At 39.6% G+C, this 12,025-nt stretch overlaps 1 protein-coding gene across 1 annotated transcript in view; it reads left to right on the forward strand.

The window, feature by feature from the left end:
• Window positions 1–5,469, forward strand: part of MAMDC2 (MAM domain containing 2) — a 154,383-nt gene extending 148,914 nt beyond the window's left edge. Inside the window, exons 13-14 of the mRNA XM_043566928.1 lie at window positions 4,196–4,280; window positions 4,428–5,469. Of these exons, the coding sequence (XP_043422863.1) occupies window positions 4,196–4,280; window positions 4,428–4,492 (150 nt within the window). The 3' untranslated portion in view covers window positions 4,493–5,469. The remainder of the gene's footprint in view (window positions 1–4,195; window positions 4,281–4,427) is intronic.
• The last annotated feature ends 6,556 nt before the right edge of the window (window positions 5,470–12,025 follow it).

Below are 12,025 nucleotides of genomic sequence, written 5' to 3' on the forward strand. Positions count from 1 at the left end.
TTATCAACACAGAGCCCAACTCGGGGTTCAAACTCACAAACTATGAGATCATGACCTGAGCTGAAGTCAAGAGTCCGACGCTTAACCAACTGAGCCACCCAGGCACTCCTGGCCTGGGAGAGTTTTAGCTCACAACTTTGTAAGAACCAAGACTCCAGACCATTCCCTTTGTCTTAGAATGGAACAGATATGAATCTGCCCTGAGGAATTTCCTTCTGGATTTAGTGATTCCCTCAGGAATCCCAAATGACTATCTGGAGACCAGGCTGAAGCTAGTTTCTCCAAAACATCTTAGTGTCTAATAAAACACAGACACATCCACATGAATAAATTGGCCATCTTTTACGTGCCAGGCACTTACAGCACTAGGAGCTATACGTAAGTTCTTCCTGTTGACCTTGTAGCTCCTCTTGACAGAAGGAGAAACTCAAGGTCCAGCTGGTAACTGACAGTGTGAGAATTCAGGCCCAGATCTGACTGGTCCCCAAGTGTGTATCCCTAAGCCACGGTTCCGCACTCTCTCTCTTCATCAGTATGTTGATCAAGTCATGAATTTATTACAATTTGTTTCCAGGAACACCACTCAAAAGAGAAAGAAGAAAATCAGTTCCAAAATAAACTCATTCCCCTGGGTGTCATAAGCCCTGGATGATCTTGGGGAAATCTCATCCTCCCTGAGAGTGTTCGTACATTTTCAAAATGGGGTAATAATTCCCGCCATGCTGACATCACCAGAGTCAGAGGGTCAGTGAGGTTAGATATGTGAAAGGGTTTTATAAATTTTAAAATCCCAAAGTATAAAAATATATTATTGTTTCTAAAAATATGTTCCCTCCCAAATATCTCTGGTCTCTAATTCATATCACCATGGCAACCCTGGTATTCTCAATAGTTACATTGGCATCCAGACTGAGTTCCTAGAGTATGAGGCCAAAATATCTCATTTTAGTAAATATTTGTTGACTGCTGGCTATTCTAAGTGCTGAGGATGCAGCAATGAACATAACACGTAAAGCTCCTCTTCTTTTAGAGTTGACATTCTAGTCGGGGAGAGGTAGAAAAAGTAAATCAGGGGCGCCTGGGTGGCTCAGTCGGTTGAGCGTCCGGCTTCGGCTCAGGTCATGATCTCACAGTTTGTGGGTTCAGGCCCCACGTCAGGCTCTGTGCTGACAGCTCGGAGCCTGGAACCTGCTTCGAATTCTGTGTCTCCCTCCCTCTCTGCTCCTCCCCTGCTCATGCTCTGTCTCTCTCTCTCTTTCTCCTTCAAAAATAAATAAAAACATTCAAAAAAAAATTTTTTTAAAAGGAAAAGTAAACCAAAGATATATAATGTACTATCAAGTACATTATAATAAATGCTATGGTGGGAGGCACCTGGGAGGTTCAGTCGGTTAAGCGTCCGACTTCAGCTCAGGTCATGATCTCTCAGTTCACGAGTTTGAGCCCTGCATCTGGCTCTGTGCTGACAGCTTAGAGCCTGGAACCTGTTTCAGATTCTGTGTCTCCCTCTCCTTCTGCTCCTCCCCTGCTCGTGCTCTCTCAAAAAAAATTTTTTTTTTAATTAATAATAGTAAGTGCTATGGAAAAGAATAGGTCAAGCCAAACAGGTACTGAGGTCAAAGAAGTATCAGGGCATAATTGTGAAAGGCTTTGAACATCATGGTAGAGTTTGAAATTTATTCCAGAAGCAATGAGGAACCATCAGATGGCTTTAAGGTAATGTGATCTGGGTTTATATTTTTAAATGATCACTCCAGCCACTATGTGGAGAATAGACTGTAGGGGACAAGGAGACTTTGGGGGCTACTGCAGTGGTGCTGGCAGAAAGAGTGAGTGGCAGGGGTGAGATGCATCAGAAGCCCACGGGACTTCTTACATGTGGAATGTGGGGCTTGAGAGAAAGAGGCATCAAGATGCCTCCTTGAGTTTTGGCCTGAGTAACCAGTAGAATGGAGTTACCATTTCCTGAGTTGAGGAAGGCTTTCGGTGGAGCACATCTGGAGGTGCGAAGGCAGTGCGCATGGGAGGGAGATTAACAGGTGAGTTTTTCAGACACGCTTAGTTTTCTGTGTCAGACATCCACGTGGGCGTGTCAGGTGAGCATAGGTGATGAGACTGAAGTTCAGAAAAAAGAACAAGGCTGGAGGAGTAGATGTGTGCCTCACTGGTGGCGGTGGGCAGGTGTGGATGGCTTTCAGAGTGGTGTCGTACTGCCACTGTTTGTTTGAGACTCATCCTCTAGGGGAGGTGAGTGGGTGGCCTCCAGATGACATTCCAATCATCCTACCATCCTTGTAGGCGAAATGCACCAAGTGGCAACCTTTTAATCATGCTCCTTCCTAAGTGCTAAGCTGTACCTGACTTGCTATTGATCGAAAACACAACGTGATTTTATTTCCTTTGGATTCCTTGCTTAACATTTCCTCCTGTGCTCTCTCTTCTTTCCTCCCTGGGTTCTTTTATTTTGATGCCATTGAAAGAAAGAATGTGTTAGACAAATTCTTAGCTCATCGAAATATTTATATCATTCATATTGTTCGTTATACTGCCTAACATTTAGTAAGGATTATTATGTGCTAGGTACTCATTTAGGACCATGTTTCCAAATTTTCTTGTTCATGGTATGCTTAGTCTCATTAATGTTTTTCCTGGTGTTCCTAGACCAAAAGTAATACCTAAGAGTTTCATTTATTAAGTAGTTGCAGCCAAACAACTTAGTATTTATGTCCTAACGACTTAGTAGACATTTGGAAAAATAGTACACTTAAATTGAAGGAAAAAAATAAATTTTTATCTAATTCTTAAATAACCACAATTATTTACTAATAGAATGTGTATATATAGGACAAGGGAAAAATCATGATGGTATAAAATAGTTACCACTCAGGTAATAAGGAAATTCAGAGGAAAAGGTTGTATGAAATCAAGTATTTGGCCCAACCACAGACTCTTCAGAATATAATTCCATCAGGTAATTTGTTTATTATACTTTCGTTGTAGACTTGGTAGTCAAAAACCAGATTTTATTGATGTCCAGAAAACCAAAATGGTTATTAACTGCACTCATATATCCTCCTATCTACATGTATTAGAGGACATTTTTTTCCTCTTCTAACCATTTATTTGTATTCTTGTTTGGGATTGTGTCCTTAGAATTTTTAATAATATTATTTTGCCCATATCTGTCATTAAAGCTTCTTTGAGTCATTAATTTTAAGATAGTTTCATATGCTTATTAATTATCCGCTTTATATTCTTTGATTTAATTTAAATCATAAACTAGTCCAAGGGGGAGTCATTTGCTCATAAAGTGAGTAGACCAAATGTGTCTTCTGGATAATTTTCATTACCCACAAGCCTCCCTGGAGTATTCAGTGGTTTATTAACCATTGTTGGGGCAGCATTCGAGCTGGTAATGTAAGCTATTTTCCCTAGAACCTGAATATTTGATCAGTTATTTTCTTCTCAGGATCTGAAGTTATGAAACCGGTTCTCTCCTCCTGGGCTATTCTTGGATGTTATGGTATTTAACACAATAAGCGAACCGTTGCCTTTTTGGTAAACTTAGTGATTATATATCACCATAGATTTATAGAGAGCCTAAGAAAACTTAAACCTCTGGGCCTATGACTTTCATAGGCCCTGTGAGTGCTGGGTCTAGAATATTCGAGGTGGGAAAGAGAAACTAGGTCACCACCAGGAAGCATTTCTAGGTAAGCATTTCTGGTTAATGGTCTAAGGAGATCTCAGAAGCAACCTAAATCTCCAAGACTCTAGTAATTTATTGTGCATTTCTTTAAAATTCCAAATAAGTACTCTCTTTTGTACCTAAATTTGAATTTGTGATTTTGTAGTCTTTTCCTTAAAGGAAAAGACCCACGCAACATGGATTTCCCCTGACGAGTATTGTTTTATCAAGATGACTTCATTTCTAAAATGTTTTTTAATGTTTATTTACTTTTGAGAGAGAGACAGAGTATGAGTGGGAGAGAGGCAGGGGGGCGGGGGTGGTGGGGAGACACAGAATCTGAAACAGGCTCCAGGCTCTGAGCTGTCAGCACAGAGCCTGACGCGGGGCTCAAACTCACGAACCGCAAGAACATGACCTGAACCGAAGTAGGACGCTTAACCGACCGAGCCACCCAGGTACCCCAAGATGACTCCACTTCTAAATTCAGACCTCATTACTTTTCAGGTAATTTTTGAAGCCATTCGGGGAGTGTCAATAAGAAGTGATATTGCCATTGATGATGTTAAATTTCAAGCAGGACCCTGTTCAGGTAACAATATTTTCCCCAATTATATCCTCTTGATTGAAAAGGGATTTTGCAATAGTCTCAAATCATAAGATTGCAAATTAAGAATTTTTCTATAATAAAAACAGAGAAAACTATTTTTGTCTATTTTCTATTTGTCTTTCCTGACAGAAATGGAAGATATGACCCAGCAGTCATCAGGATATTCTGAGGATTTAAATGAAATTGAGTTTTAAGAAATGATCTGAATTGGATGAGCTAAACAAGAGCCATACCTCTCTTCAATCAAAATGAACACAAAACAAATAAATACCGGACAGTCTTAACCATTTTGTGAATTACAAAACGACTTCACAGCACAGTATTCTTTTTCATTACTTTTGCAAAAAATACTGACTCAGGGCTTTTTGGTGTTTTTGTTTTTGGTTTTTGGGTTTTTTTTTTTTCCTTTTTGCGTATGACAACTGTTACGGAAATACAGGCTATTGATTTTGCGTAGATCATTGATCTTAATTTTGGTTCCAGTTAGAAATACAAATATACTATATTGCAGTCACTTTAAAGTATGCAAATGGAAGGGCACAATCAAAATGAGATGTGTCATTTAACTCTGCATTCAGTGAATGTATTGGGAGGAGAAGATGTCTCGTGGGTTTCTTTTTGAATTTCAAGTATCGCAGCTGTTTTTAAAGTAATAATGTGAGGTGTCAGTATCTGCAGAATGAATGCAGTTTTTCATGGTAACAAGTTAGTCTAAGAAAATAAAATCTTATTTTCTACGTTTTATTCATAGAAGTGGAGTGTTAATTGTTAAATATTTTTACCATATGTGATAACTAAGGATCTTTCCTGAATGTCCCAGGGTAAGTCAGTATTAATTAATGCTGTATTACAAGGCAATGCTACTTTCTTTTTTCCCCCCTTTGAACTACTTTGGAAAGTCACTATGAACACATGGATTAGAAATTGCACTCTTTTTTTGTAAAGCAAGCTTGAAAATGTTTATGTACACACACCTGAAAATTTTTAGGACGTGTTAAGGCAATTTTCCTGATTTTTATAATAAATGTTTTGGTAAGGTTTTGAGGAGTATGAATTCAAGCAGACATACTAAACTGCTGCTTTTTATTTACGTGCTTAGAAAATTGTACATACGTATTTTATACCCAAACAGCTGTTTTAAGATTACCTAATAAAAGGTAACTTGAAAATCTTTTCCCTAGCAATGAACTCATTTCTATGTTATTTTCCTTGTTCAGAATATCTTCGGTACATAACTGTAGATTCTAATTTGAATTTCTGCTCTGCCACTGTTAGATTCTTCTTATGCCTTCTATTAGTGACATGAGCATTGCTTACACTGATACAAGAATTGATTTTTATTTATTTATTTTTAAAAATTTTTGTTTATTTTTGAGAGAGAGTGGGGGAGGAGCAGGGAGAGAGGGAGACAGAGAGAATCCCAAGCAGGCTCACCACTGTCAGTGCAGAGCCCTGACGTGGGGCTCAAACTCATGGAGAGATCATGACCTGAGCCATAATCAAGTAGGACATTTAACTGACTGAGCCACCCAGGTGCTCCAAGAATTAATTTTTGAAGTGTTTTATTTTATATAAGCTAACTTACTTTTTCACCACATTTTATCCTATTACAACGTAAACACTATGAGGATGAGGATTCTTGCATGTTTTGTGTTACTTTTGTAGTCTCTGTACCCAGAAGAATGTCTGGTATGTAGTATGTGTTCAATAAAGAAATAGTTGTTGAATGAATGAATGAATTTAAGCCTTCCAACATCCTCCAAAATGGAGATATTATTAGTTTTTTTTACAGAGAAGGAAACCAAGGTTCAGAAGAGTGAACACATCATTTAAGTGGAAGAGTAGAGTCAGGTGTCTCTGACCCCAAAGTCCATACCTCTTCCTGCTTTGTATGGCCAAAAATCCATGGTCCTCACAGACTTGGGTGGTATTCTCACTCAAGAATGTCAAAACTCTTCAGGTGCCTGGCTGTGTGGCTCAGTCAGCAGAGCATGTGACCCTTGATCTCGAGGTTATGAGTTTGAGCCCCACATTGGACATAGGGATTACTTTTAAAAAAATGTCAAAACTCTTAAGTTAATCCATAAAGAGTAGTATACTTCCCTGAAGACCACAGCGCTTGGAAAACAAAAATTCTCAACTGTACAAAATTAACATCCTGAGGTTTATGGAGAAAATAAACTGTAGTAAAGCAAAATTTTGCAAATCACATCCTTTCTATTCATGATGATTTTAATTAATTAATTAATTAATTATATATTAATCCCTAAGTAAAGCTGAAACATTGAGGAAGGAAGATTTCAAGGTGTGAAGCAACTCAACAGTATGCTAGACGGTATAATCTCCTCAACCTATTATTCCTGTCCAGAGCTTAGTTATATTTGCTGAATAAAGAAATGAAAATTGTGTCTCTGGGACTTAACACAGTACCTTCACGCATAGCAAGTCACTTATAGATAGTGACTGAAGTCATTCACCAACCTCCTTGTTTATAGATTACGTAAATCCATAGTAATAATCAGAGCTAACATTTATTGGATTTTTCTATCTTCAGACATTTTTCAAAGGGCTTTATGTGAATTCACTCACTTAATCCTGATAACGACTCATGAAGTCGATCTAGTGATATTTCCATTTTATAAATAGGGAAACTGAATTTGTCCAAGTTCAGCAGCTAGTGTAGGGCTTGGGCTTGAACCTGGGTGTGTTTCACTGCCAAACCTGCGTTCTGATCTTTGACTGCCTCCTGAACCTGCCAGCCCTCCGGTTGACTTCACCCCCAATACCAATTTAAACCTCAGGCAAAAGTTCCAGGTTTCTCTCACTCCAGAGGATTTATTGGCTACCAAAATTGCCCCGAAGGTTGCCAAACTAGAAATACTACTTGGGCCTCCGGCTTTGGTAATTGGGGAGAAAAAAAATGAGGGTTGGCAAGTAGTTATTAGGGAAGAAAGGAAAGGAGTAATTGTTACCAGTTGTTGCTAAGAAACAACCTGAAGTTCATACAGAAGAGAGGAAGTAGAAGGTGAGTGGATTAATTTACCTTCCTCACTTCTGTTCCTTTTGGAGGATTCAGATTTTGGATGCTTCTCTTCCTGTCCAGGTTACCCATGGCATTCATTTTAACTATACTTTGCCTTGGATGAAAATACGAAAGGCTACTTAGCACAGTATAGTTTCCTCAGGTTTAGAAATGCCTTGTGGGAAAGCGTACTAATAGGTACCACGCAGTATTTGCGTTGATTTTAAATCTTCTCTAAACACACAAGTGCTTCAAAAACAAGCTACTTTCTCCACACAGATTGCCTTCTCCCCTACAATTTGCTGTGTGGATTGGAGATTATTTGTGTGTAGAAGGGAGTGGAGGAGAAAACAGTAGCTCTGATAGAGGGTCTGGTTTAATGTGGAGGAAGAAAGGGTTCAGCAAAGATTCAGTGAGAAATCTACACTCCAGGCATTTTGCCAAGCATGGAGGTTATGAAGATACTCACAGATTAGTGAGGAAGACACGGGTCCAAACCGATCAGCACAACTTGGAGTGCTAAATCCAATGAGGTCATATGCCCAGGTGCTGTGGAAGGGTCTCGGAGGGGCATCTGACCAGGAAGGGCAGGGCCAGCCTCCCGCTGCAGCCCAGGCTGAGGTGAGAACCAAAGGAGACCTCCTAAGGCAGCGTTCCAGGTGCCCGGATGTCTTCTGTGACTCTCGGGGTGGAGACTGGCCTCTCTTCCTTCTTATTCCCCTATAAGAGACATGTTTTCCAGGGTGATTTAACCAGAACTCGGGGCAGTAGGTGGGGAGAGTTTTCATAAGTAATCAATCGTTCTAATGTCGCATTCTCTACGTGCTGATTGGTTTACAGATTGATACGGCATAGTGATTAAACACAGGGTTTCTGGATTCAGGGTGTCTCTGTTAAAATCCTGGCCTTGCCTTTTTCCGACTTCGGGACTGGCGGCAAGTCACTGACACCCTCTCTGATCCCTATTCTTAGAAGAGAGAGAAGTAGAGACTCCTTGTCTACTTCTTAGTAGGTTGCTGTAAAGATGAAATGAAAATATTACCTATCAACGCTTAGTGTCTAACACATGCCATTCTAGTTTATACTGAAAGGTCTGAGTGGGTGTTTGGTTTTGGGTTTGGGTTGTTTTTTTTTTTTTTTTGATAAATTGCAGTTATTTTTAATGTATTCTTTCTCTACAAAGAACTGTGAGTTTATAGTGCCATCTTAAGGATAAAACAACCATATAATCTTGTTATTTTATCACATTTTTCTTTTTTACTAGCGATCCTAGGCTCATTTTAACCAGCAGCTGGGTAAATGCCTTCTCCTTTGCTCTCCCTGTTCCATCCACTGTTACTGGTTCTGGGCTGCCCACTCTGTATATATACCCTAGGAAGATTTATTATGCTAAACCTAAAGTCGTGTTTTCATGCCTATCTCCTCAAGAATTGTTGCTTTTCCAATTTTGTATCCCCACTGCCTACCATGCTCAACAAATATATCTGCATTAAATAAGAAAATGCTCAATAAAAGTAGTTTAATACAGATCCGTATGTGTGTTCCAAGCATCATAAGGGATATAAACATTCTCTTTCTGTCCATGAACATTTCATAGCCTGGAAATCCACACTCTAAAAAAAAATTTTTTTTTTTTAATTTTTTTTTTCAATGTTTATTTTTTGGGGGACAGAGAGAGACAGAGCATGAACGGGGGAGGGGCAGAGAGAGAGGGAGACACAGAATCGGAAACAGGCTCCAGGCTCTGAGCCATCAGCCCAGAGCCTGACGCGGGGCTCGAACTCACGGACCGCGAGATCGTGACCTGGCTGAAGTCGGACGCCTAACCGACTGCGCCACCCAGGCGCCCCTAAAAAAAATTTTTAATGTTTATTTATTTTGAGAGAGAGAGAGTGAGAGCATGCGCACACAAGCAGGGAAGGGAAAATAGAGACAGGATCTGCAGCAGTCTCCATGCTGACAGCAGCAAGCCCGATGTGGGGCTCGAACTCACGATTAGCAAGATCATGACCCGAACCGAAGTCAGACACTTAACTGACTGAGTCACCCAGGCGCCCCTCCACACTCTAAATATTTAACATGAAATTGTGTCCCTGGCCAGTGAGGATAGTTGGGGCGACTGGTGAAAACAAATTTAAGCCTTCTTTAGGGGGTCATGTGCTCTCCAACCAGGCAGCACATGTTTCCCATATATAAAACTGCACAGGCCTCACAATCCAACATTACAACACATTTGGTCAGTGGTCAACACACAGCAGAATTAGATACTCAAGACTTCATAGGATAAGAGTTTTTGATAGACACTTTAAAATAACTATTTTGAAAATGGAGACCACCCTTGCCCCCAAAAAAGTATTGAGCACTTAACAAAAGGCAATAAATACTCTATGAAAAAACAAGCAGGCAGATTAAAGGGAACCAAACGGAAATTCTGCACATGAAAAATATAGTCACTAAAATTAAAAATTCAACAAAAAGGCATAACTAGACATACTAACTAGACGTATTTAATGGAAGAGAACCCGGTGAACTAGAATATAAGGTAATACCGTGAATGCAATACAGAGAGATAAAGAAATGAAAAATATGAAGGTGGCAGAGATTGACAGTATCCAGTGTATACAATGAGGTTTCCAAGAGAGAGAGAATGGGGGAAAGGAATATTCAAAGGGAATATTAGACGGTTTCAGAATTGGTGATAGATAAAAATGTTCAAAATCAGGAAGTCTAACAAATCTGAGCAATGAGTGAAACTAAATCCACACCTCGATCCATCATTATGAAATTATGAAACAGATTCAAATGAAAAAGACAGATGAATTACAAAGGAATAAAAATGAAACAAAATCAAACTTCTCAACAACGAGGAAAGTTGGAATAATACCTTTAACACGTTGAGAGAAAATCATGTCACCTGGGAATTTTAGCATTCAGAAGGACAAAAGCATGACATTTTCAGATAAACAAGGAAGGAATCTTGTATTTTTCATATGCGTGTACATATATATTATATATATATGCATATATATGCAGGTATATATATAATATATATATGCAGGTATATACACAAATACAGGTATTCCTCAACTTACAATGGGGTTATGTCTGACAAACCCATTGTAAGTTGAAAATATCATAAGTCAAAAATGCATTTAATACACCTAACCTACTGATCATCAGAGCTTAGCCTAGCCTACCTTAAACATGCTCAGAACACGGGGCACCTGGGTGGCTTAGTAGGTTAAACATCCAACTCTTGACTTCAGCTCAGGTCATGATCTCACAGTTCGTGCATTCGAGCCCCGCATCAGGCTCTGCTCTGGCAGTGTTGAGCCTGCTTAGGATTCTCTCTCCCTCTCTCTCTCTTTCTTTTGCTCCATCCCTCCCCCTCCCCAGATAAATAAACTTAAAAAGAAATAACATGCTCTGAAGACTTACATTAGCCTACAGTGGGACAAAGCCATTTAACACAAAGCCTATTTTATATCAAAGTGTTGAATGTTGTATGTCATTTCTTGAAACTGTGAAAAGGAGAATGCTTGTCTGGGTACAGAATGGTGGCCAGTTCTTTACCCTTGTGACCCTGGGACTGACCGGGAGCTATAGGCACTGCCCCCCACGCAGCACCGGAAAGGAATTTTGTATGTCGCCAACCCAGGAAAAGATCCACGGTCCAAATCTGAAGTACTCTTTCTGCTATGTGTTGCTTTCTCACCATTGTCAAGCAGAAAAATTGTAAATCAAACCATATCTATATCAGTGATAGTAAAAGTACCACATATCGACATTGATGGGATGTAGCTAAATCGATACATGAAAAGAATCCTGTCACCTTAAACAGTTCATTTAAAAGCTGAAAAAAGAAAAAATTATTGAGCCAAGTACCACACTCAAGAAGTTGGAAAAGGAACAGAAGATCTAAAGAACGTAAGAAGGAAAACAGAAAGAGCATACATTAATCCAATAGAAACAAACAACAAGTTGGGAAAGAATTAATAATCTGTGCAAGTATCTCAAGAATTAGACTAGCAAATTAAACCTAAAAGTACTGCCCTAGACCCAGGCAACCCACCCTGGGGCCTGTTGTCGGGCTTTAAACATTCCATGAATGTTCTCAGATTGTGCTGAGTTGAGAATACTGGGCTATCAATGTGTCTCATTGTTTACATTTGATACGGCCGGCCGAAGGAAGCAGCCAACAGGTGGGCCTGAAGGACCAAAGGGACTGTTAGCAAGCCCAGGAAGAGCTATGGTCTTGGGGAAAGGTTGTATGACAGGGACTGTGGCCAGAGGTGGAAGAACACAGCTATTCTCCAATTCCCCCGGTAAACCCAATCAAAAGTCAGAGGGCAAATGAGCCTAGATGATGCAGGTCATAGAAATGAATCTCTCAAGCCACAGAGCAGGGTGGAGGAGTGGATGAAGGATATAGTGAAACAAGCAGAAAAAAACACAGCCCCGAATCTTTAAATCTCTTAATGTGTTTTCTCATCTTAGGGCATTATCTAGAATCTTTAATAGTGGGGATTATGGCATCTTTCTTTTGATCTTAATGAGAACAAACAGACAGTTTCTCCATTAATTATCATGTGTGCTTTAGGTTTTTGATCAGCGGCACTTATCAAGTTAAGAAACTTCAGTGCCATGCATAAGAATGTAATAAGTTCCTAAGAACTTATTACAAATAGACATTGGGCTTTATCAG

The sequence above is a fragment of the Prionailurus bengalensis genome, chromosome D4 (genome assembly GCF_016509475.1).
Source record: "Prionailurus bengalensis isolate Pbe53 chromosome D4, Fcat_Pben_1.1_paternal_pri, whole genome shotgun sequence".
In the NCBI taxonomy this organism is placed as follows: domain Eukaryota; kingdom Metazoa; phylum Chordata; class Mammalia; order Carnivora; family Felidae; genus Prionailurus; species Prionailurus bengalensis.